Consider the following 26,355-nt stretch of genomic DNA (forward strand, 5'->3'; position numbering starts at 1 on the left):
AGCAGTTTTAGAAGGAGGGAAATACTTATATAGAAACTTTTGGGCTAGTTCATCCCAGGTGTTTACTGAACCAGCTGGGAGGGTGTTGAGCCAAGCTTTCGCTCGGTCTTTTAGTGAGAACGGAAACATACGGAGGCGTATGGCGTCGTTTGATGCTCCATTGATCCGAAAGGTATCACGTATTTCTAAGAAATTAGTTATATGTAGATGAGGATCCTCGTCCGCAAGCCCGTGGAAGGTTGCGGAGTTTTGGAGCATTTGTATCAAATGCGGTCGAAGTTCGAAGTTATTGGCTTCGACAATCGGAGCATTGATAGCGGCGCCTAGATTACCTACGGTGGGCCGTAGATAATCCATAAGGGTACGTTGGTCCGCCATTGGGGGTGGATCACCCGAAACCTTCTCTTGGTTTTTGGCTTTTAACCTTTTTCTGAGAAAGCGTTCGGGTTCTTCTAGCGGTTCTTTTATGTCTTTATTGGAACTGGAGCTCATACACTACGTGAGGATGGTGTCGGGTTCCAAGTCCTGCAATAAAAACAAAAAAGAATGTCGATCAGAAGGTTCACCACGGCCCCGTGTTGAGCGAACACGGCCCCGTGGTCGGAAATACAGTGATTTGTTTTTCAGATCCCAGTTACTGGAAGTTGGACACGGCCCCGTGTTGCACCGGCACGGCCCCGTGGTCAGCCTTCTGTAACTTGAAAAACAAAAACTGCCAGTAACTTTGCTGAGCACGGCCCGTGTCCGACCAGGCACGGCCCCGTGCTGAGCTCTGCAGAAGCTGAAAATCTAAAAAAAAATCCTAAAAAATTAAAGAAAAATAAAAATATGATTAGGCCGTTGATTCCTAACTTTCTTAAAATCCTTGTGTCCCCGGCAACGGCGCCAAAAACTTGATGCGTGTGTAGTCTAATATTATTTTGATGAGTATTTAGGCCCCTTTTTACACTTTTAGCCAAGTTTTAAATTTATAAAACACGATATTCACTAACACTAAACACACATATGGGCAAGTGCACCCATCGTGGACGTAGTATAGTGTTGGTAAGATACCGAGGTCGTCCAAGGACACAAGAGCTTTTAATACCGGTTTATCCTCAACGTCTAATCAAATCAAAAAGGTTAGAGAAATGTTTTTAAACTAAGAAAATAAAAACTAACTAAATGCTGAAAAATAAAAATAAAATAAAAACAGATAGACAAGATGAATCACTTGGATCCGACATGTGTATTAGTATAACCTTTGATTATTTTCGCACTTTTGCACTTGTTTAAGAGATTATCTTAGTTATTGTAGTAGGCCCCTCTTTTGAAGGCGACGTTACCCTCAACCCAGTAGTTTGAGTCAGCAAGGATACAATCCTAAAGGGTCGGATTATTGAAAGATAATGAATTAAGTTATTAATGCAAATTGTGGTAGGCCCCGCTTCTGGCGGTGACGTTACCCTCGGCTAAGTAGTCTGAGTCAGCAGGGATACAGTCCTAAATAGCCGGGTTATAGTATTAATAGTAGTTAACTTATGAGGGGGTCAAAGAGTTTGGATCCCCGCCATCCAATACCTATGGGCATTGAAGGAGATCCTACTAAATTTGACCCAGGTCCCAAGCAGGACCTCTAAACGCTGAACAAGGGCAAGACCCTTACCAAACCGTTCCCTTAACCCCCGACCAGGTAGCCAACATACCTCCATATAGACCGTGGAGATATGAATGGTGAAAATCTTTTATTTTATATAGACAGTAAAATAATGCCAAGACACCACGGACAAACGATAAGGAAAGATCACCTTCAACATAAGTAACTAGTTATTAAAGTCATTAATACAAAACCAAATAAAAAGTGCAAAAGATTAAAAATAAAAAGTATTATACTAAACACTTGTCTTCACCAAGTGATGTAAGAGACTTAGGCAAACATGGCCTTGATTGTCAAGAACTCTTACGATCAATCTTGGATCCCGAGACGACTCACACACTCTACGATGGACAATGGATGATGGTGGTGGATGATGGTGTTATGGTGGTGGTGGGTGGTGGATGAGGTGTGAGAGAGGTGGTGTGCCAAGGGATGAGAGAGAATGAAGCCAAGCTCCTCTATTTATAGGCTGAACAGAAGGCTGGACACGGCCCCGTGTCCGCTGGACACGGCCCCGTGCCCGCCTGACACTCTCTCTCCTCATTAATTGTAATTGCGAATTACAATTAATGCGCCTGCTGTACTTTCACCACGCCCCCGTGCTCGCTGGACACGGCCCCGTGGTGGGCAATGGAAGCTTCTACTGGTTTGTCTTTTCTGCTGCTTCCTGGGCACGCCCCCGTGTTCGCTGGACACGGGGCGTGTTCAGACTCTGTTTCTTCTCTTTTGCCTTGGGAGATGCCGTTGAAGGTCCGGGCAGTCTACTTTTGTTCCTTTTCTTGTATTTATGGTAGAATTAGTGGTCTTTTTGCTTCTTTTGTGATTTTGAGCTCATTTCATCCTGAAAATACAAAAGGAAGACAAAAACACTCTTTTTCCAACATTAGTACTTAAAAAGGGTTAGTTTTATGCCTTAATTGATGTGTTTTATATGTTGCATTTTACACACATCACTCCCCATAACGTGATTATAAATGGTATATCTAAACAACTTACGTTTTCGAAAACTAAAACTGGACAACTCGTGAACTCGCCAACTTTATGTTGACACCCTACTGCATGCTTTGCAGGTTGCTCGAAACAGTTTAGGATGGACATTGCAATTGGCTGGAGTGCGTGGTTTGTAAGTTTCACAATTAATAAACTTGTGGTTTTAAATTACGATATGCTCCACTGTCCTTTCCGCTGCGAACTTAAACTATGTTTTGAAAAATTCAAATTGGTCGCTAATTATATCCTTATTTGTGACAATAACTAATTCGTTCAAAATAATTAGTGGCTAAGATCCTGGTCGTCACACGCCTCGTGGTAATACTCCGCGGGTGGATATTGAGGGTGTGACAGATTGGTATAAGAGCCATTGGTTATAGTGATCTAGGTTTAAGATATAAAATGTTTTTAAGAATGAAAAATGTTTTTATATGGAAACCAGACTATAACCGTTCCTTAGTGAAAACCACAACGACACCACACTTCGGATTGCAAGGTTCGTCAGATTCAGGTACTCACATGGTAGTTATAGTCATCGGCGTTTACTTGTGCACACATATATGTGTAAATGTGTATGTATATATGTAGCATATGTGCATAAATACGTAGCTATATAGTTGGTATTCAGTACTGTAAATCATACGAAAACTACGCAACCTGATGTGCGCTAAGCGGGAGTGGAATCTCCTAACCTTGATTCGAAATCACGACACGTTGAGGGCAAGGAACCAGTTATCCCTAACTCTCTCGCCCATGCATTTTCTTTCCGATTTCCATTCTGGGATAGAATAAACCGACACGATGAACCTCTAGGAGCCCGCTGCAGATCCTAGAAAGAAGTTTCGAGGGCAAAACCTAAATCATGCGTTATTGGGGGAAACAAACTGCTATGGCGCAGTAGCACAACTATTTGGTTTCATGTGTGGAGCAATTAGCCAAGATTAGTAGCATCGACAACTTCATTCACACCCTTTGAATTCACGTACTTCTTTTCCCGACTTAAGTGTTGAGACGCGTTCCCGCATCCGACCGATAACATGGATTCTTAAAAAACACTTTAGTAAGCCTACACTTTTCGGATCTCTGTTTGCATGTCTCAAACACAAGAAGCATGCGCGATGTATATTTCTCATTGTAGTGCCAACGATCGTATCGCGCTCCCATCAATCATGAAGCTAGTTCCCCAAATTCCTCGATTACGTGGTGAAACCTTATTCCAGTTCAACCTTATACCTCAGCACGCCCCAAAACCCCGCAAATTGATATCTTTCTTACAAATCGGCATGTGTGGAGGCGTGACACGACGAAGACACAAACCAGACAACCCATCGACGAGCACGATGGCCTAGATGCTTACATTATCCTTCATTTTCCAAGAGCCGTTATTCTTTAACGACTTTTCGGATCATGTGAATCCTTTCGCTAACTTTCGTACAAACCAGCGATTATTGTTTGGGGGCGGTATCCTCACTTCTGGCGTTTCTTTATCGCGACATCCACGTTTCTTCATCTAGAAGCCTTGACCAGATCTCTCTTCAGTTTGGTGAATTCAACAAACTCGACCTATAGTCGGCAAACTTTCCAGCCTTTGAAATTCAACAATGTGTTACTTTAATCATACTTTCTCGAAAACCTGTTTTCGCAAGTTTCACATCAAAATCCCTCGACGACGCAAGCGCTGCTTCGAACTCATTCACATGAGTCAGAACCACCCCCCTCGAATTTAATTTCCTACCGGTTTGATAAATCACATCCTGCCAGACGTCTCAGTAGATCCCAAAATCTACAAACCAGCACGGCGACCATCCCTCTCTAGCTACTCTTATTGTGCCAACCACATTGACGTAACACTCCATATCGGCAAGTGACATTCTTTATTCTAACCACATACAACTTGTGTATGACCAGCTACCTCATCAACATCAGATAAATCCTTATTGATCCCAAAGCCTTTATGTTTGCCCCAAATTGAATGCATTGATTGCGACTACCCTTCTTATATAACTTCTTGCTACCCGCGTTATGCTTCACGAATTCCATGATCCTTATCCTACCCTATTCTGCACAAGCCTCCGTTTGGACGAATTACTTTCTACGAACGTTACTCGTTGGAGCAACGAGCCAAGGACGCCCCGGAGGTAAAGATATCGCAAGCACGGTCCTTCGAACTTGGTACGATCAACACCCAGTCGCGACTTCGAATTTATCCCACCTTGTCAAAATTTGACGCCTGACTCCTTCGATGACATCTGAACCTACTCCGAGAACCAGTAGGGGATCCAAACGACTCTCACGCTTAACCCTAGAATCTTTACGACACAAACCGCTTTACGCTAAGTTTTCAACGCTCGACTTTTGATGTCGCAAGGCCCGCTTTTCTCGATCGCTTGCGTTTCTCGTCAACTCAAAGTTCCCGAAAGGGGGCTACCCTACACACGGTTCAGGATTGGGAGCCGTAGTCCTTGCATTCAAAATGAGGGGACATTACTCGTACGGTAACAACTGCACGATTTACACCGATCACGAGAGTCTCCAGCACAGTCTTTGAACATGCGACAGCACCGACGGGGTCGAACTCCTAAACGATTACGAATGCGCAATCAGGCATCATCCGAACTAGGCCAACAAGAGACTAAACCTAAGCAGGTAGGTGTGTTACAGTTTACCATTCTTTCGAACCTCCTGATCAAACCTGAAACGCTCTAGTAGAAACTCTACGAGCAGAAATTTCTTTGGCTGAGCCCATGCAGGGCATGGAAAAGCCGCTCGAACTCAAAGGCAATTGCGCTCACTACCTTATGGAATGTATCTGGGTTCCATCTTACGGGAATCTCCAAGAGCTTGTGATGGGCGAAGCACACAAGTCCACATAATACATCCTGACGCGGACAAGATGCATCACGACCTCAAGGCCCAATTGGGGGATCATAAATCGTTTGACCAAGATTGTGCACTTCCTTGTGAACGAGGGAAATGGCAAGTTTTCGAAACTTGCAGATGTCTACTTGTAAGAAGCAATTGCTAGGCACGGGGTGCCAACCTCTATTATCCTGGATCGAGACCCACGTTTTGCCTCCGAGTTGTGGCAGGCTATGCACAAATCCTCTGGCTCACAGTTAGGCATGAGCATCTCTCCTCACCCGAATTTGAATGGACAAACAAACCATTATTCCCGGGGGGAATACTTTTAAACTACTGTTCCTGGGAGGAATGCCTCTAAGACTGCTATTCCCGCGAGGAATACCAATCCATATTTTGGTTAATAATCGATTTTAGTTAATAGACTCGACTTTACCACCTTATTAAGGAACCAGTTGAGACCGTGACCCTCGAGCGTAACAAGATGTCAATCGATCGAGTTCGTTGGAACTCGCGCTGTGGCCCAGGGTTTACCTGGAAACGGGGAAAACCAGATGATGCGCATGTATCCCCAGTTGTTTACAAACATTACTTCCAACACTGAGGCTATCGCTAAATTTCGGGAAGAAATTTCAAACCAACAGGGGGTGATGTGACGCCCTACAAAAACGTTTAATCACACTAGCTTGTCAGTGGTTGCGCGCTAAAATTTCGTGACGAAATTTCTTGAACTTGGGGATAATGTGACACTTCGGGTTTTCCTGTACGTTTCTTGGATGTTATAATTAAATTTGTGAAATTCTATACTATGAGAGATACATACAAACTCTGTGAATCTTATGCGACGTGATTTTTCATGATATGTGACCTTAATTGCTATGTGGCTTACATGTTCGTTTTGGAGGACTTTCGTGAAATTGCTTGTATCTACGTACGGTAATGGAGTGTGCGTATACACATAGAGCGTATCGTTTGACTTTTTTCTAAATTTCGAGGACGAAATTCCAGTAACATGGGGAGAATGTGACAACCCTTACTCTCGTTGTCGAGAGAAAGGCATTTTAGTAATACGCGCATCCATTATTATTATTGTTGTTCTTATTATTATTATTAGTATTATTAAGTATTTGCAAAATAATAGCACACGCGATTGGAAATTTAACTACGCACCACGGTTATGTTTTAAAATAACCGGGCCAGTATAATTGATCGTGATGCACAATCATTTGACGGGTCCATGCACTTGGGCTCGGCCCAACCCAACTAACCTAAATCTAAACCTTACCTATTTAAACCCCTCTTATAATCCCTCCCCCTCATTTTTTTCCTTTAATAACACAAATCTAAAGCCCTAAAGAATTGGGCAGCCGCACACAACAGGCCACTTCTGTCTCCCTCTCTAAAATCCCGGCCATCGGAGCTTTTCCGGCGAACCCTCCGGCACTCCGTTCCTGCTCCGTCGCACACCCACAACACCCCTGAAAACCCCCTCCTCCCTCTTCACTTTAAGCTATTCCACAACCCCCCTGTCTCCCCTTGGTTTACCAGCTGACCACCACCAACCGGTGGCGGTGTACGATAGCAATTATTCGCAGTTAGAGAGAGAGAGAGAGAGAGAGAGAGAGAGAGAGACCGTTTTCCGACGGTCCGAGCATCGACGACAGTTCTGTGTTGGCGCCGTCCGGAGAAGCAATGACCATCGGGGCGGTGGTTCTGGTTGTCCGATGAGTTCCACTGAGTCGGAGCAGCTGGAGCATCGACGCAGACGGCTGAGGAGTAGCGACGGCAGTAGTGGCGCCACCGGAGCCCCGGCCAGTGGATGTAATAGCAGCAACCATGTTTGAAAACCCTCACGGTCAGTGTAATGCCACTGCTGGTACCTTTGTGTTTCCTGATTTTGCATAAGATTGATAAACATTTGTTTGTATAAATACAGAGATTAGAAGTCTATTTGTTTTAAAAGCTTATTAAGTTATTTCTTGTGATTTGATGATTTTAAATGATAAGAAAATGCTAAGATACTGTTTCCATTAGTTGAGGTAAAACACAAATGTCTGTTGAATGGATTGATCTATTGAAATGGTGACTTTGGGTGAATATTGGGTTTGTCATAGTTAGTCAAGATTTGTTTGAGATTGTATTGGTATTGGCTTGTGTAAACTGTTATCTGTTGTTGTTGGATTGTATGTATATTAAATTATGTTGAGATGAATGGTGATCTTTTATCATGAACCCTACCTGTTGAAGATGATTTCGTAATAGGATTGTTGCCACTTGATTGGCGACTAAGTCAAAATGAATGAGTTTTATTGAATAATGATTGAAGATGAGTCTAGGAATATTCATGAGATTGATGAAATAGTGATGGGGTCATAATATCTAGGATGAATTTGGATGTGAAAACCATACATGATGAACAATTTGCATATGTGATGAATATTTGAAAAACTTGTTGATTGATCTGATTTGATTAGAATAGAATGTTGAAAACATGTTAATGAATTTCTGATTTGGACAGTACATGCTCATGAAATTTGATTGGATAGTACCTGCTTATGAAATCTGATTGGGTAGTACTGATATGGAAATTCTAGAAACATCTGCATAAGTTAGCGAGTCGAGACCCTATGGTTGCGACTCGAGACCATCGATTGACAACTCGAAACCAGACATCATGCTCCAGGAGTCGAGACCAGCTTGGTTACGACTCGAGATCTCCTGATCTCGACTCGAGACCTAGCTCGAGACCCCTACGGTTGCGACTCAAATGTTCACAACTCGAGACGAGCTGTTGCGACTTAGAATCCAGTGGTTGCGACTCGAGATCTCATAGTCTCGAGTCGAGACTATCCGGTTTCGACTGGGCTTCCTTGCTTATTTACTGGGCCACAATGTGCATTGACGTGCTTGGACTGTGTGCTTAACTTTGCTACATGCTGCTACTGGTTAACTGTTTATGTGATTTGCACAGGCCCAGTAACATTGGTGGGCCTTATGTACTATGTGTTAACTGATGTCCTGGATTGTTTGCTAGTATTAATGTCTAGGTGTTACTGTTTATCTGTTTACATGCTAGAATAGGCCCAATACCGTGTATGCTTATATGACATGCATGTTGTATGCTATGTGTTAGATACGCGTAGGATTTTACGTGACACTACTTGCATACGAACCTAACGAATATTAATAACCATAATAGGGTATGGTTGGCCAACCAAACACAAGTAAATTGTCTGCAGAGCAAACTAAGGTGAGTTCAGACACTAAAAGCATGCGTCCCAGGGAGGGACACTGACAAACTGCCATGTTTGGAAAACTACTTTCGAACTATTATTTCCGAGGGAAATACGAATGGGTACTTTTAATTCACTATCTCCGGGGGAGATACGTTTGGATATTATTTATAAATCACAACTAGCAAAACTAAATGAAACTCTATCACATTAAGTCCCTGCTTACAGTACCGATTAATCGCTAGGGGCGAACGGGTTATTAGTTGATAGCGCTATTAGGTTTGACAACCTCACACCGTGACCGGGGGGGATCGGGCGTGAACTAGTAGACCTTGCATCTTGGTCAATGATGATAGACATTGACTCGGGGCACAACAACTTTACGTCAACAGTTTCGGTATCGACAGTTTAGTGAGCTTACAGATGGGGTAGCTCCCCATAACGTGATTATAAATGGTATATCTAAACAACTTACGTTTTCGAAAACTAAAACTGGACAACTCGTGAACTCGCCAACTTTATGTTGACACCCTACTGCATGCTTTGCAGGTTGCTCGAAACAGTTTAGGTCGGACATTGCAATCGGCTGGAGTGCGTGGTTTGTAAGTTTCACAATTAATAAACTTGTGGTTTTAAATTACGATATGCTTCCCTTTCCTTTCTGCTGCGAACTTAAACTATGTTTTGAAAAATTCAAATTGGTCGCTAATTATATCCTTATTTGTGACAATAACTAATCCATTCAAAATAATAGTGGCTATGATCCAGGTCATCACATGCCTCGCGGTAATACTCCGCGGGTGGATGTTGAGGGTGTGACACTAACATTTCAAAGCAGGAAAGCATGGACTAGCTTAAAAAGAATGCACCCTATCCAGTCAAAAACTTCTATGTTTTCCAAAATTAGGATGCACAGAAACTCTTGGCAAAAGTTACAAAAGTAAAAAAGATTCTAGCAGATCCAAGCATCAAGGTCACCCCTCCAAATTGGAAGCATGACAGTAAAAGAAAGCCAACCCAGAAGAGGCTGCAAAGACCTTTAAAACGAAGTAGGAGATGATATATGTTGATTGGGCTCCTAAAAGCTCAACTACAAGGTGGAAGGAGTCAACTCTACCAAGATATTACATGGACTACTTGGATACAAGAAAGAAAAAATCATGATAAATATCCACCAAGACCAAACCGGGAGAATACAGAGATCTACGTTGCTGAAAAAAAGGAGCGTACTGTTTTTCCATTTAAACCCCAGGAAATCTTCTCCTACAATCCCAAGATCATGGAATGTTACATGAAAAACTTAAAAGAGAAACATGGTTATCCTAGGTGGATTGTGGATAATGATGAAGAGGAGAAACTACTGCTAGTAAACTGTATTCCTGATGCTACACATGTCTTTACCAACCAAACTATAGGAAGTTACACAGTTGCTTTGGAGGAATTCTCCAAAAGAAGATCCACAAGATCTATCACATCAATCAGTGGCTCCCACTAAGGTCTTAGACTTGCCTTACATCCTCCCTAACCTAAGGATTGTGAGATGGAAAGCAATGAAGGACTCTAATGATGTTGAGATCTTTAAAGAAGATGGATCTAGAACCCAAGTGGATGCGTATAAAGTTTAAAGTTTGAGCCCAGAAGACACCAATGTCATTCTTGATCTTTAAATGGAAAAAAAGGATGATGCTCGATAATGATCAAGCTCAGAATCTGCAACTTGGTATCAAAGGCATGATCATGGAGAGACTGGAGGGCTCCATCAAATAAAAGAATAAAAGACAAGCATTAATAAGAGAGATTTTGGTATCAGCGGAGCAGATTATGGGGAGATTGTTAGGTTATGTAAGGTCTACTGATAATGAAAGCCAAGACCCAAAGGAACCATCTTCCCTGCCTGATGGAATAAGTTGAAGTACAGTTAGGGATGGCAAAAAAGCTCAAGCCCGACGGGTATACCCGAAACCCAAAAAACACAGGCCGGGTATACCCGAACCCAGTGGGTATGGGCCGGGTACGGGCTTAAAAAAGAAAAAAATCGGGTACAGGTACGGGTATGGGATTTAGTGATACCCGCCCGATACCCGACCCATTTACCCGAAAGTATCATATTATAGATTTCCATATATATAAACTTAGTACATATACTTATTACCTTTTCTATAGTCATATGTGGATATGTATTTGATAAGTGTTTAGTGAGCATATAACTTAGTTTTGAGCATGTATATTAGATATGGAAGCTATCACCCTTTATTATGTGAATGTTTATGCAATTAGGTGGCCTCCATAGAATTACTTAATTAAGTAATCGTTTTGGTTTAGTTTGATATATGTGGTCTGAATATGATATGTAAGTTATTAATCATATTTTCATTTGTTATAGTCATTAAAACAGTAAATTATATAAACATCAAAGTAAAAATTGCACATTTGTCCCAACGGGTATTTTTAAGAAATTAACGGGTATTCCCGATACTCGCGGGTATGCCCGATACCCGACGGGTAATGGGCCGGGTATGGGACAAAAAATTACAACTGGGTACGGGCCTGGGATTACCAATACCCGGCCCAAGCCCGGCCCATTGCCATTCCTAAGTACAGTTACAAGTCTAGAAGTTTCCCCCCTTCAAGACTTCTCAAACAACTACCTAAACTAAACTACTAGAACATAACTGCTGATTAAACAAAGATGAAGACAAAGTACAAAGTGTTGGATTGCTAAAGTGTTGGGCCAACAAGTCAACAAAGTCAAGGATGAAAACCAAAAGACAAAGTCAAACAAGACTAGAAGTATTGGATTCCAAAAGTGCTAGTTGTTTTGAGAATTCAACTGTTTTCTCTTTATTCACAATAGTTTTAATGTAACAATGTCTGTGGTAACTATCAAGTAGCAGTCTTGCATAACTGCTGACAACTACATTTTTAATGAGTTGTAGGGGTTGCTTTTATGGTGATATTACCAGTAGTTCTCTTCTTTTATATATAGTTCTTATGTCAATGTAATAGTTAACACATAGAGCCAAAAGACATAAGAAATAAGTGAGAGAGAGCACGTGGTAGGGGAGTAAACATTCTAAATTCAATGAAATCATTATGTAGTCATTCCCAAATTAAGTGTTGTTGTTGATGATGTGTTTATTTTAACTTTTTAATTGAATTTCCATTTTGTTGAATTGTTTAATAAAAAACACATACACTGCACACTCTTAGATCCACGGTAAAATAAATGCGTATTACAAAATATAAAAAAAAGAAGTTTCCTTACAATGGTTTAATTATACAATAAATTGTCACATGTAATTTTAAAAATAAAGTCATGATATGCCCAAAACGAAATTGATATGGTTTTTACAATGACATAAATCATATACATGAATACCAATACCATATACCAATGTTGCTCCATCGTATCCATTTAGTTCATTATGATAATACAATACTAGGTATAATTTATGATAAAATATACTTTATATTGGTTACAACTCTAGTTCTACTTATTTACATGAGAATAGTGAGGAAAATACTAAATGTGTATTAAATTTTGTTTTATTGTAGTTAATGTACGCAAGTTATTATAGAATAAAATTATATGATAATTGAAATACTATTAAAAAAATAAATGAGTTAAAATATATATTATTTTAATGTAAGAGGTGAAACTGAATTTAATTAAAGGTTTCAATAGTTAAAAAAAATTGTAATATTCTTGCATATTACTATAAATAAAAGTTGCAATTTGTATATCTTTTAAGAAGACCTAATCACTATAACTTTTTAACAAGTTAGAAATGCTATTATGTTTATAACCCTTGAAAGCTAGAAAAACTCAAAAATAAAAGTGAGCTTAGAATCATGTTTTAATCTCTTTCTTTTTCGTCTTTTCCAATTCCATTAATGAACATGCGATATGCTTTTTTTCTAGTGAAGTTTTATAACTTAAATACACAATTTTGTTTGGGCAAATTTGATTTCAATAATCTCAACTTTCTCAATTTGGCCGATAATAATCCCAACTCAGTTATTGGCCGATAATAATCAGAACTGGTCCACTTTTGGCCGATAATAGTCCGCCTTTAAAATAGCTTAACGAATTTTGCAAAACATATAATCATATATAACTTTAGGGAAATGTTAAGTTTTTCATCAAATTTTGCATATATTTCTTATGAGCAGAAGAAAGTGAAGATAAAAAAAGAATGATTAAATATTACTTAATTAAATAGAAATAAATACGAGGAATCAAATGTAGGGTTTGTAAAAGGTAAACAAGTTTTATGGATAAACATATATTTTTTCGTAAAATTATTTGAGTGAAGACGAGAATTCCAATATATTTGAATGCTCTTATATGTTGAACTAAGAAAGAAAAGAACATTTTTCAACATAAAGTGATATGCTAATAGCAAAAACTCCAAGACATAGTTGAAAAGAATGCACATCTGATTTTTATCTTTATCCTTATAAGTAACTAAGAAATACATATATCCTAAAATATTAAAGATTTAAGAAAAAACACCCCACATTTCATTTGATATAATGATATGGAATAAGTAGAGTATTGTTATATTTACCAATTAACTATAGCAATTGATAAAACTATTTGAATAAGGAAAAAGCATATCAACTCCAATCTCTTAAATTATATGAGACACCAAACGGGGTGTGTATAATGATGTAAACGAGTCGAGTCGATTCAGATCCAGCTCGAGCTCGGCTAGAACTCAATTCGTGCTCGGCTCGAGTTCGAATTTTAAATCAAGCTGAAACTTGAGGCTCGAGCTCGGCTCAATTTAATAATCACGAAATTTACTAATTAAAAAGCTCTTAAAGAAGACATATGGTCATAATTGCAATGTAATTTAAATAAAGGGAAATTTACGAAAATGTCATTTGACCAACGTTCTTTACGAAAATGTCACGTTCATGCGTTCGTGGACGGACTCCTCCACATGGGAGGAGTCTGTGCGTCACCTTGAAGAGTCCATGAATGAGGAGCTGACATGTGTCCTTTCAAATGTTGAAGAGTTCATCCCCGACGCATCCCATGCCTCCCCGACGCATCCCATGCCCTCTCCGACGCATCACATGCCTCCCTGGCGCCTCCCATGCCCTCCCCGACGCATCCCATGCCTCCCCGACGCATCCCTTGCATCCGGACGCATCCCATGTGGAGGAGTCCATCCACGGACACATGAACGTGACATTTTCGTAAAGAACGTTGGTCAAATGACATTTTCGTAAATTTCCCTTAAACAAACGGCTAAATATGTCTTTTTATAGGGGAGATACTCCCTTAGTTTTTATCTTTTAAGCAATGTGGGACAAAAAACTGAAGGATGTAAAGGTTAACTTTTGCCTTTGCAATTAATCATTTACTAGCTTAAGCCTTCGTCATCTTCTATTTTGAAAATTTTAGTCTAGTCTCATGGTTCATTTTCTTGAATTCATTCTCAAGCCAAACAAGTTGTGACTATATTTATATATATGGTAAGCCTTATCGAGCCCACGAGCTTACGAGCCGAGCCAGGCCTAGCTCGAGCTCGGCTCGTTTACAAATCGAGGCGAGCCAAGCTGGCTCGTTTACAACCGAGCTAAATACGAGCTGAGCTTTTTTCAAACAAGTTTCGAGTAAGCTACGAGCCACGAGTTTTTTTAACACCCTAGATGTGTAAAACAATTTGTAATGAATATTTATTTGAAGCACAAACCAACAAATTGAATTATTGGCCATTTTGGTGTATAAAAGTTAGCTCAGAATCAATCACAGAAGCCTTCAATACTCATTAACAACTACGAAAAAAAATTCAGCTTCTGTTTGAAATCATGTCAACCACAAAACCTCATGTTCTCATAATGCCTTATCCTGCACAAGGTCATGTGATTCCTATAATGGAGCTTGCTCATTATTTAGTCAAGGAAGGAGTCAAAGTTACTTTCATAAACACAGAGGTCACACACAAGCTAGTCACAAGCAACTGGTTAAACGAAGATGGATTTGGGGATCTAATGCAAATGGTCTCGATCCCTGATGGGTTAGAACCATGGGAAGACAGGAGTGACCTTTGTAAGTTGACATTGTCAATGTTACAAACCATGCCTAGCAAGCTGGAACAACTTATACAGACGATTAACAAAGAAGAAAGCAACAAAATCACGTGTGTTATTGCTGATGGCTGCATGGGATGGGCTGTAGGAGTTGTAAAGAAGATGGGAATTCGAAATGCAGCCTTCTGGTCTGCCTCAGTTGCTACATTGGCCTCCACTTTGTGCATTCAGAAATTAATCGATGATGGTATTATAAACGAGAACGGTGAGACGAGTATGATTATAATAATTCCCTAATAGATTTTTTTTTTGTGAAATTAGGGTGTTTAGGAACGAGTCTGGTACTTTTAGGTGCTTTTTTGGAACTTCATGTATTTTTAGGCCGTTTGCTACCGCTATATGAAAGGACTTGTAGTCTAAAAATATCAAGGTGTTATAGAAATGTGTCCCTCCCCATAAGATGGAAGGTTCACTTCCCATAGTAGATAACAATGTAGATCTGTGAGTAGGATTAGAATGTGGGTGTGTTTAGCGTGTAAAATATAGTTTGCTACGCCTATAAGCGAACTTGGCAAGTGGGCTAAGGTGGTAAGTGAAATATGTAGAATTTTCACCAAACTTAACCAGTTATATTTCATCAAAGTCTATGGATTTCACCTGCCACCCAAGTGAACTTGCCGAGTTTGCTTATAGCGGGCACTGAATTGAAGTACAAAAAAGTTACAGAAAGCATCTAGAAATAACATGGTTGTAAAACAAGGTTTACAAGGCCGAGTACTCTCCGAGTAGTCACTACAAGGTAGGCTGCCGAGGCGACTTTCTTCGACTCCGCCTAATTACTCGGAGTCGGTCAAAAGCGGTCAACCTCGGTTAGAATTGGATCTAGTAGGTCAACTCGGGCCTAGTTTGACTTAAATAATAATAAAACATAATTTCTAAGCCTATCATATTAAAGAATGAATATCATTTTCATGTATTTTGTTATAAATATTAGTAAATTTATGTTATTTGACATATATTTAATCTCCAAAAAGTATTTTCTTTGTAATTTTACATGTCCGAGTACTTCCCGAGTACTCTCCGCCTAGACCGAGTACTCTCAACTCCCCAGTCTACCGACTAGGGAGCGCCTAGCGACTTTTGCAACCATGAGAAATATTAGTGTCATTTCTAATAATATGTGTAGATGATCCATTTAATCTTTCATGAACCATGTATAGTAGGAATTCCTCTAAACGGACAGATGATTCAGATATCAGAAACCATGCCACCAATAAAACCAGAGAACCTTGTATGGGCGGGTTTTAATGACGTGGCTACTGTAGAAGCCATCTTCAAATTGCTAGTAGACACTAAAGATACTTACAGGATGACAGAAAGGTTTATATGCAACTCGACTACCGAGTTGGAGCCTTCAGCATTTAACCTGTACCCACAGCTGCTACCGATAGGCCCGCTCTTGGCAAGCAACCGACTTGCTTACCAAGCAGGACACTTCTGGCAAGAAGACCCCTCTTGCTTAGCATGGCTTGATCAAAAACCAGAAAGGTCAGTCATTTATATTGCATTTGGGAGTTTCACTATTTTCAACCAAACTCAATTTGAAGAACTCGCGCATGGTCTTGAACTTAGCAACAAACCATTTTTGTGGGTAGTGCGGCTCGATCTGACCAAAGAGAGTACTATAACTGCTTTCCTAGACGGTTTCATGGACCGAGTGGGGTCTCGTGGAAGGATTGTGAGCTGGGCACCTCAACAGAAGGTCTTAGCTCATCCTTCCATAACTTGTTTTATAAGTCACTGTGGTTGGAATTCTACTTTAGAGGGCGTGACAAACGGACTCCCTTTTTTGTGTTGGCCATACTTTGCTGATCAGTTTTATAACGAGACTTACATTTGTGACATATGGAAGATCGGGTTAGGGTTTAAGAAAGATAAAAATGGTATCGTCAATAGAGGAGAAATAAAAGAGAAGGTGGAACAACTACTCGGTGACAAAACATTTAGAGATATGGCCTTGGATATTAAAAAAAAGGTGACAAGTACGGTTCAAGAAGGCGGTCGCTCACATCAAAATCTTAGCAGTTTTATCGAGTGGATATATGAGGAAGACATATTCCAAGGATCAACCTAATTCTATGTGAAGATGGATATCCAAAACAACATTGGCTAGGGGTATAGCTTGACGTGTTGGCCAATTTAAAATAAAAACTGTGTCGATGATTGAGTAGAAGTATAAGATTAGGAAGCGTTTTTATTTATTATTTAGGAGTACGTTATGACCATGTTTATTTACTATCGTTTTAAACTGTTCGTTTGTCAGTGTCGTATCCGGGATTCTGCATCAAAATACAAATGTGGACATCTTTAAAACCTACACGTGATCTATGACTTGTTTTGTTTTTTTTTTTTTTTTTTTTTTTTTTTTTTTTTTTTTATAATTATAGATCATAAGAGGGCGTTTGGTTCGCGTAATGATTTGGAATTAGAATTGGAATTTGTACGTATAGGAATTAGAATTTGAGGAATTGGATTTGGAATTGGAAATTGTTGGAATTAGAATCTCAATTCCATTTTTTGTTGTGTTTGGTTGTCAAATGAATTGGAATCCATCACTCCAGCACCCACAACCACCGGTTCGGGTCGAAAAGGTACGGGTCGAAACGGTTCGCGTCGAAACGGTTCGGGTCGAAGCGGTTCGATTCGAAACGGTACTGGTCGAAACGGTTCGCGTCAAAATTGTTCGATTCGAAACGGTTTGGGTCAAAACGGTACATGTCGAAATGGTACGGGTCGAAACGGTATGCGTCGAAACGATTCGCGTCAAAACGGTTCGATTCGAAACGGTACGGGTCGAAACGGTTCGCGTCGAAACGGTATGCATCGAAATGATTCGCGTCAAAACGGTTCGATTCGAAACGGTACGGGTCGAAACGGTATGCGTCGAAACGATTTGCGTCAAAACGGTTCGATTCGAAACGGTTCGATTCGAAACGGTTCGCGTCGAAACGGTACGCGTCAAAACGTGCATCGAAACGGTTCGATTCGAAACAGTTCGCGTCGAAACGGTTCACGTCGAAACGGTACGGGTCGAAACCGTTCGCGTCGAAAAGGTACGAGTCGAAACCGTTCGCGTCAAATCAGTTAGGATCGAAACTAGTATGGGTCGAAACGGTACGGGTTGAAACGGTGCGGGTCGAAACGGTCGAAGATTCCAATGAATTTACTTTAATTCCTTCACATATAGGAAGGATCTTGAATTCTTTTAGTTAAAGGAATTTGAAGGAATTCATGTCTAATTCCAATTCCATTGTCAACCAAACACATAAATATTGGAATTGGGATTCCAATTCCATCAAATTATCAAATTCTGTGAACCAAACATCTTAAGAGATGGAATTCAAATTCCATTAAATTCCTGTGAACCAAACGTCCCCTAAGTTTCTCTTCATTTCATCACTAACTAGTTAAGTATTTAATCCATTTTTTTCATCAATAAATTAACTAAAATACAGAAATATTGTCAGTACTACAGTATGTAAAGTTATGACTCCTCACTAGGTAACATCCAAGTACTCCAACCATTTCAATAAAGTTCCATGGACCAGTGTTAGCCTTCATGGATCCTTTTCACATTGACATATGAATAAACGTGGCCATTATTGCTAGTTGTTTAAAGGTCACATGTTTTTTTTTTTTTTTTTTTTTTTTTTTGAGCATTAAACTTTATTCACAAAGACAACCAACCAGACCACAACCACAAAGGAAGCAAGGGCCTGCCCCAAACAAAACAAATGAACACCATTTGGACCACACGAAAGATAAACATATTTTAGACCTGTTTTTATATTATAAGAAACTAATCGACTTAACGTCTTCAATAACTTCTTCTATCTTGATACATTTGGTCAGATGAAGTTTTTTCATTCCTAGCTATCCAAATCTTTCAACAGACAATCATTATAAATTTATAATCCCATAGAAAGCTTCTCTTTCTTGGACACCTAGCCCAACAAACCTATGCATTTCAGCCACATCCCTAACCTAGCCCACAGTGGGTGCCAATAAGAACTTCTTTTGAGGATAATAAGTGTGTGTATGAAGTGGGAGAGTAAGAGAGCGATCCTTAAACATGTAAATGAAGTTCTCTATTTATAGCCGAAGAGAGTTGTAATGGAGGTGGGCTGATAGTCCTTGGGCCTGACGTCGACAATAAAGAATATCCGGTTTGTCTCCTTAAACACAACCGTTAGTGTTTGCACGTGAAAGGGGAGCTGGCGCACGTTGAATGGATCTACGTGTCCTACTATTGTCCTTGTTATTGGGTCTGTCATCAACGTTTAAATGGAGATCATGGTGCAGTGGTCAGCATGATTACACATCGTCAGTGTCCTTATATACTTCTTGTCTCCTGTATGATTACACATCGTGAGGCATTGTCGGACACAGCCTGCCGTGCGTCTACTGGCCACCTGATTTGACGTTCATACCAATTGTACTACTTGAGTTGTCTCTTTGCTGGCAACTTGATGCTTGCGCTTGCTTAAGCTTGCGCCATGTAACTGAGAATGGGTTAAGCTTAAAATACACCTGATTTAGATATGGTTCATTGCGTACGACCTGAATTTGCATCATGTAGCCAGCACATGATTTGAGACCATACTCCTTAAGGCACCTTGCACCATTTACTAACATACAGTCAAACTGCCGAAACAACCAAGCAAGCTGAGAAAACATGATTTGCCGATTCCAAACCCGGGCCACACACAGAAACACAATTGGGAATCAACTTGGATATTTCTCTGGGCCAAAACTTCCTATGTAAGTAACCTGTTTAATTCCACTCTCCACATAAATATGTTGCATTTTATTGAACCCCATTACACTGATATTCATAACATACAACCCACTAACATCCCTACTCAAATTCAGCATGCATTTCACTGATCTAACCTACAATACACCTGTAATCCCCCCTCCACGACACGACCAAATATCTCAACTCAACTGTAGATTCTGGATGTTGGGCCTTCAAGTGGGTTAATTGGTTGGGTGATTGTGGTATTAAAAATGATAATTGGGCTTGGACCCATAATGATCATAACACTGTTCATGTCAGATTATATCTTAAAAAAGTATTTGTGTAATTAGAATGTGAAACTCTCATAAATATCCTAAAGCTCGATGTATCATGTATATATTTTTCATTTCTCTTATATCTCATAAATATACTAAGTTAGATGTATATATTTTTCATTTCTCTTACTTCGAACCATCCATTGGTGAATCCGAATGCCAATAACCAATGGAACTATTCGTTGGTGATGTTTTCGTACTGAAAGTCAATTTTACAGTAGTAGTGGTGAATGTTAACTATTCTATAATGATTAATTTCTATTTTTTTTTCAAATGAACATTTATAAAAAATAACCTAAGATCCATAATATCACAAGAAATGGATCAGCTGTTTGTCATCTAAAATTATCGGTAGAATCTTAATAGAATCTAAGCTAAAAATTTGAACCTACAAAGTAACGAGAATCAGGATATGCTAAAAATAAAGATGGCTACCGTTCTTTATTTTCGATGACGACAACTAATTGCATCATCATATTAATATAATGCAAGTCTTGAATTGAAGTCGTTTTTTTTTTAATAAACACGCGTTTACTTCTAAAGTAATTATGATGAGTGGGTTATGAGAATTTTTATTTCTTTATTTATTTATTTATTATTATTATTATTATTTTTTTTTTTGAAGTTTATTAGTATTAGTAGCTAGTACATTATGAAACAAGTAGAGAAGTAAAGAATATAATTATTAATTATTTTACCAAAAGTTATCGGTTCCATTTCACAGTTGATTAAATGAAGTTAATTTACAAATTCTAAATAGTATCTTAAAATATCAATCTTTGAAGTGCTTTTAAACTAAACAACTAGGTTAGAACCTCGTGTATTACACGAGTTGAATAAATGTAATTTTATATATTAAATAATAAAAAGTTATATCTTTATGAACCTCATATTTTGTACGAGTTAAATAAATATAATTTTATATATCAAATAATAAAAATAGTTATATCCTTAAAAACCATGTGTATTACACAGATTAAATAAATGTAATTTTGTATACTAAATACTAAAAACGTCGTATCTTTAAAAAAAACCCGTGTATAATCAGGTTGAATAGATCTACCAAATAATAAAAATATTACATCCTTAAAAACTCCGTATTTTACACTTGTTAAATAGATCTAAAAAAGAGTTATATCTTTAAAAACCAAGTGTACTACACATATTAAATAAATGTAATTTTGTATATTAAATGCTAAAAACGCCGTATCTTAAAAAAAACCGTGTATAGTCGGGTTGAAAAATCTACTAAATAATAAAAAATTTATATCCTTAAAAACCCTGTGTATTACACGTTTTGAATAAATCTAATTTTACATAGCAAATGATAAAAAAGTTATATCTTTAAAAACTTCGTGTATTACACGTGTTATATAAATGTAACTTTGTATGGTAAATAATAAAAAAAGTTATATTTTTTGAAACTTGCGTTTTACACGAGTTGAATAAATATAATTTTGTATAGCAATTAATAAAAAAATCCCGTCTATTACACGGGTTGAATAAATGTAATTTTATATATTAAATAATAAAAAGTTATATCTTTATGAATCCCATATATTCTACGGGTTAAATAAATGTAATTTTGCATATCAAATAATAAAAAATAGTTATATCTTTAAAACCATGTGTATTACACAGATTAAATAAATGTAATTTTGTATACTAAATACTAAAAACGTCGTATCTTTAAAAAACCCGTTTATAATCGGGTTGAATAAATCTACCAAATAATAAAAATATTACATCCTTAAAAACCCCGTATGTTACACGTACGTGTTGAATAGATCTAAAAAATGGTTATATGTTTAAAAACCATGTGTATTACACATATTAAATAAATGTAATTTTGTATCTTAAATACTAAAAATGTCGTATCTTTAAAAAAACCCGTGTATAGTCGGGTTGAAAAATCTACCAAATAATAAAAAAAAGTATCCTTAAAAACCCCGTGTATTACACGTGTTGAATAAATCTAATTTTACATAGCAAATGATAAAAAGTATATCTTTAAAAACTTCGTGTATTATACGTGTTATATAAATGTAACTTTGTATAGTAAATAATAAAAAAAACTTATATTTTAAAAAACCCGCGTTTTACACGAGTTTAATAAATATAATTTTGTATACCAATCAATAAAAAGGTTATTTTTTAATAAATTAGGATAACATTTAATATTAATTTATTATTTATATATTTAATATAAAATGAGTAGCAAAGAGAGGTATTTGTTTTTAAAATATATTAAATTAACAATTTAGATTTGAGGATAATATTTTATTAAAGTATAATAAGATTTAATATTAATTTATTATTTATTTATTTAGTTAATATAAGATAAGTATAGATTTGAGGATAACTTCAATGAATAACACATGTCCAAAACTTGGTTTCTTTTATTATAGTAGATAGATGATATAAAAAAACACCTGCTAAACTCCATGTGTACATAGTTAAGAAATCATAAACCGGTTGGATTTTACCTTTAAACTAAAAGTACTTATAAAAACAATAATAATGATCATTTCAATATTTTACTAGGATATAAATAAAATGGGAACATTGATAAATTTTTAAGTGGTGACCAGGTTCGTATGACCGTGTCATGGGACTCCTATTGAACATTGAACAACAATACAACGAAATTCAATAACTAACATAACTAGTTAAATTTCTGCCAGTGCGTTGCGGCGGGGACCCAATAACTGTAAAACGCGTATCAGTAACGGCATGCAGATACCGAATATCAAAAACATAAATAAAAATGTCGTGAAAAGGATAGTCAATCCGTCCTAAAAAAACGATTTTAAATAACCTAATATATAATAATAGGACCCACACGTCCTACACGTTGGAAATTCGGTTGTTTTCAGTTCAGTTATTACGGTGCTAACACGTTAAAATATGGATAAGCTCGGTACTGGTAACGGCACCGAAAGTACCGATCCGGAAAATCATTGAAATTAGGTACCGGCACCGAAAATGCTCGGTACAATACGATATGGTATTTGAAGGTAAAAATCAATAAATATAGGTATGATGCTAAACCGGTGTCGAACCGAAAGTAACGATTTTGAAAACGCCAAAAGGTGGTTACCAAATTGGTACCGAAAATGATTTGGTATAGTAAATTTGGTACCGATACGATATCGGTTTGATTATAGGATTTGATACGATTTGCTCATCAATAATCTAAATATCCAAGTTAATTTGCATGCTACAATTCATTCATTACGTAAAAAGACAAAAAATAAAGCAAAATAAATTACTGTGTATATAAAACCTCATTCAAACGAAATACAGTTTACTTACTGTGTGTATGAAAAGTAATCTAAACTGTGCAATTATTTGCATTGCTACGTTGCTACAGGATTTGATAAGCTCGGTACCAACCGGTACCAAAAATATCGTTACCGAAATCCCCAAAAGTGGGTACCGTTACCGAATAAACCTGGTACAATACAGTTTGATAATGGTCAGTACGGGTACAGCACCGGTATTTGAGGGTAAAACCCGATGAATACCGGTGCCGAACGGATACCGAAAATACACTTAGTTTGTTAAATTTAATACCAGTATCGGTACCCGATACTATTCATTCATTTCTATATTTATTATTATTCATACATTTCTCTTTATAATATTCATTTATTTGTTACTGTTCATTTACTTCCCTTATTAATATATAGGTAAATTTATATATATATATTAATATATAGGTAAATTAATATATAGGTAAATTTAGAACGTAGTAATATTGTAGGGTTCTGCGACGTTTGATTCAAGTTAAATATTCGTCATTAAGTATAGATTTTATGGTCTTTCTTCTTAGCATCTTATTGTTTTTCATTGCATTTATCGCAAAGGGAAATTGATAATCTTTATCGAAATGTAAATCACCAACCTTTTATGGCTTGTTGCCATAGCTATTATATGAGGCTGGCAAATCGTGTCTTAACAGGTTTAACAGGTTTCTGACGGCGCGCACAACATAAGTTTCAAACATGATTACGACTCGTTTAACTACTTTCTACCTCATGTTTATAAAACAGTTTTATGTTTTATGTACAAAGATGAATAAATGATAGATCCTAACATTGTAATTTTAATTATTTTAAAATTTTAAAAAGTCAAAGGGTGTATTTTTCAGTCAAACAGGTCTAATCGTGTCATAACAGGTACCCAATTGCCAGCCTATCTAGATAATTTATTTTTCATGCTCGTATCGTGTGTTCCAATGATTATCGATTATTAAGCGTATAAAAGGTTATTTGGTTATTATAGAGGGTTATAGAATTTTATCACCCCTAATTATTGACTATTGGCTGTTGCCACCCTCAACTATCAATTTGACATCCGTAACCCCCAACTTAACACTTAGTGTGTTTTGTCACCACGTTTTTAACTGATCACTAACTTTTGATCATGTTTTTATACTTTTGGGGTGTCGTAGGGATCTTAGGAAGGTTTTGCATATCAAATAATAGAAAATAGTTATATCTTTAAAAACCATGTGTATTACACTGATTAAATAAATGTAATTTTGTATACTAAATACTAAAAACGTCGTATCTTTAAAAAACTCGTTTATAATCGGGTTGAATAAATCTACCAAATAATAAAAATATTGCATCCTTAAAAACCCGGTATGTTACACGTACGTGTTGAATAGATCTAAAAAAGAGTTATATCTTTAAAAACCATGTGTATTACACATATTAAATAAATGTAATTTTGTATATTAAATACTAAAAACGTCGTATCTTTAAAAAACCCGTGTATAGTCGGGTTGAAAAATCTACCAAATAATAAAAAATTGTATCCTTAAAAACCCCGTGTATTACACGTGTTGAATAAATCTAATTTTACATAGCAAATGATAAAAAGTATATCTTTAAAAACTTCGTGTATTACACGTGTTATATAAATGTAACTTTGTATAGTAAATAATAAAAAAAGTTATATTTTAAAAAAACCTCGCGTTTTACACGAGTTTAATAAATATAATTTTGTATACCAATCAATAAAAAAGTTATTTTTTAATAAATTAGGATAACATTTAATTTTAATTTATTATTTATATATTTAATATAAAATAAGTAGCAAAGAGAGTTATTTGTTTTTAAAATATATTAAATTAACAATTTAGATTTGAGGATAATATTTTATTAAAGTATGATAAGATTTAATATTAATTTATTATTTATTTATTTAGTTAATATAAGATAAGTATAGATTTGAGGATAACTTCTATGAATAACACGTGTCCAAAACTAGGTTTCTTTTATTATAGTAGACTAGCGGTAAGACCCGTATGCAAACACGGGTCGTTTCTTAGAAAACCATGCATATAAGTATATTGATAGAGAGTAAAAAAAATAATTACTGCAGACTTACAAAATTGATATAAATTAATGATCAATAGCTTTATTCAACAACAATTTCATTATATTGAGAGCAAACTACTTTACAAAATTACTTTAATGATAGGGTGATTTGGGATTTTGTAAAAATGTTTGTTTTTGTACTACTTTACAAAATTACATAGAATTCAAGAAAACGAAACAACAAATTAAACAGATGTTGAGTTATTCAAAGTTCTGTTGAATACTAAATGAGATGTTGACCAAAATTCAAACAGATGTTGCCCAAAAGTCAATCAGATGTTGACCAATAGTCAAACAGATGTTGACCTTAAACAGATGTTTGGTTTAACGCCACAGATCTGTTTATGGCCAAACATCTGTTTAAGGCAAAACATCTGTTTAAGGTGAAACATCTGTTTATGACCAAACATCTGTTTAAGCATAAACATCTCTTTAAGTCCAAACCTCTGATATAAAAGGCTAAACATCTATTAAAGGCCAAACATCTGTTTAAGGCCAAACATCTGTTTAAGTCTGAACAGATGTTTAACTTAATCAGATCTACTGTCTTCTCACACTGTTTTCCTCTTCAAAACACTGTTGAACCTAACATCGGTTTCCATTAACTATTGACCAAAAGTCAAACAGATGTTCAAACCACTGTTTGTTATTGTATTTCTTTACAAATTACATAAATTTCAAGAAAGCGAAACAATGACTTAAAGAACTATAATTTAACACATAATCTAATCAGGCAAAGCAATCTATTATCTGACAATTCCCTGCTTTTGACAACATGAAACACAACATCATCATGCCAAATACAGTCATATACATCCATCCATTATTCTAAATTCATAAACCCATAAATGCAGAAGAATGTCACATTTGCGATTAATAAACCAAGTTTCTACTAATTGCACAAAAGAAGCATGATATCATCTATATATAAAACATAAAGTGCTAATAACAGTGTTTTATCATGTTAGCTATACATCAAGTTAATAATTAAAAAAAACATACAATATCACCATCAAAAAATTCATAATTATAATATCTGATATCAGAACATACTTAAATGTCGTTG

General features: G+C 36.9%; 1 protein-coding gene across 2 annotated transcripts; it reads left to right on the top strand.

Annotated features, from left to right (window-relative positions):
* Nucleotides 1-14,473: 14,473 nt before the first annotated feature.
* LOC110937466 (UDP-glycosyltransferase 83A1) lies at nt 14,474-17,140 on the top strand. Of its 2 annotated transcripts, none has more exons than XM_022179890.2 (2): nt 14,474-15,028; nt 15,984-17,140. In XM_022179890.2, exons 1-2 carry the CDS (start codon nt 14,542-14,544, stop codon nt 16,895-16,897), a joined length of 1,401 nt encoding a protein of 466 aa, XP_022035582.1. In that variant the 5' UTR covers nt 14,474-14,541; the 3' UTR covers nt 16,898-17,140. The 2 variants fall into 2 exon arrangements, with proteins under 2 accessions (XP_022035582.1, XP_022035583.1); XM_022179891.2 differs by having other exon boundaries at nt 15,987-17,064.
* The last annotated feature ends 9,215 nt before the right edge of the window (nt 17,141-26,355 follow it).

The sequence above is a fragment of the Helianthus annuus genome, chromosome 15 (assembly GCF_002127325.2).
Source record: "Helianthus annuus cultivar XRQ/B chromosome 15, HanXRQr2.0-SUNRISE, whole genome shotgun sequence".
In the NCBI taxonomy this organism is placed as follows: domain Eukaryota; kingdom Viridiplantae; phylum Streptophyta; class Magnoliopsida; order Asterales; family Asteraceae; genus Helianthus; species Helianthus annuus.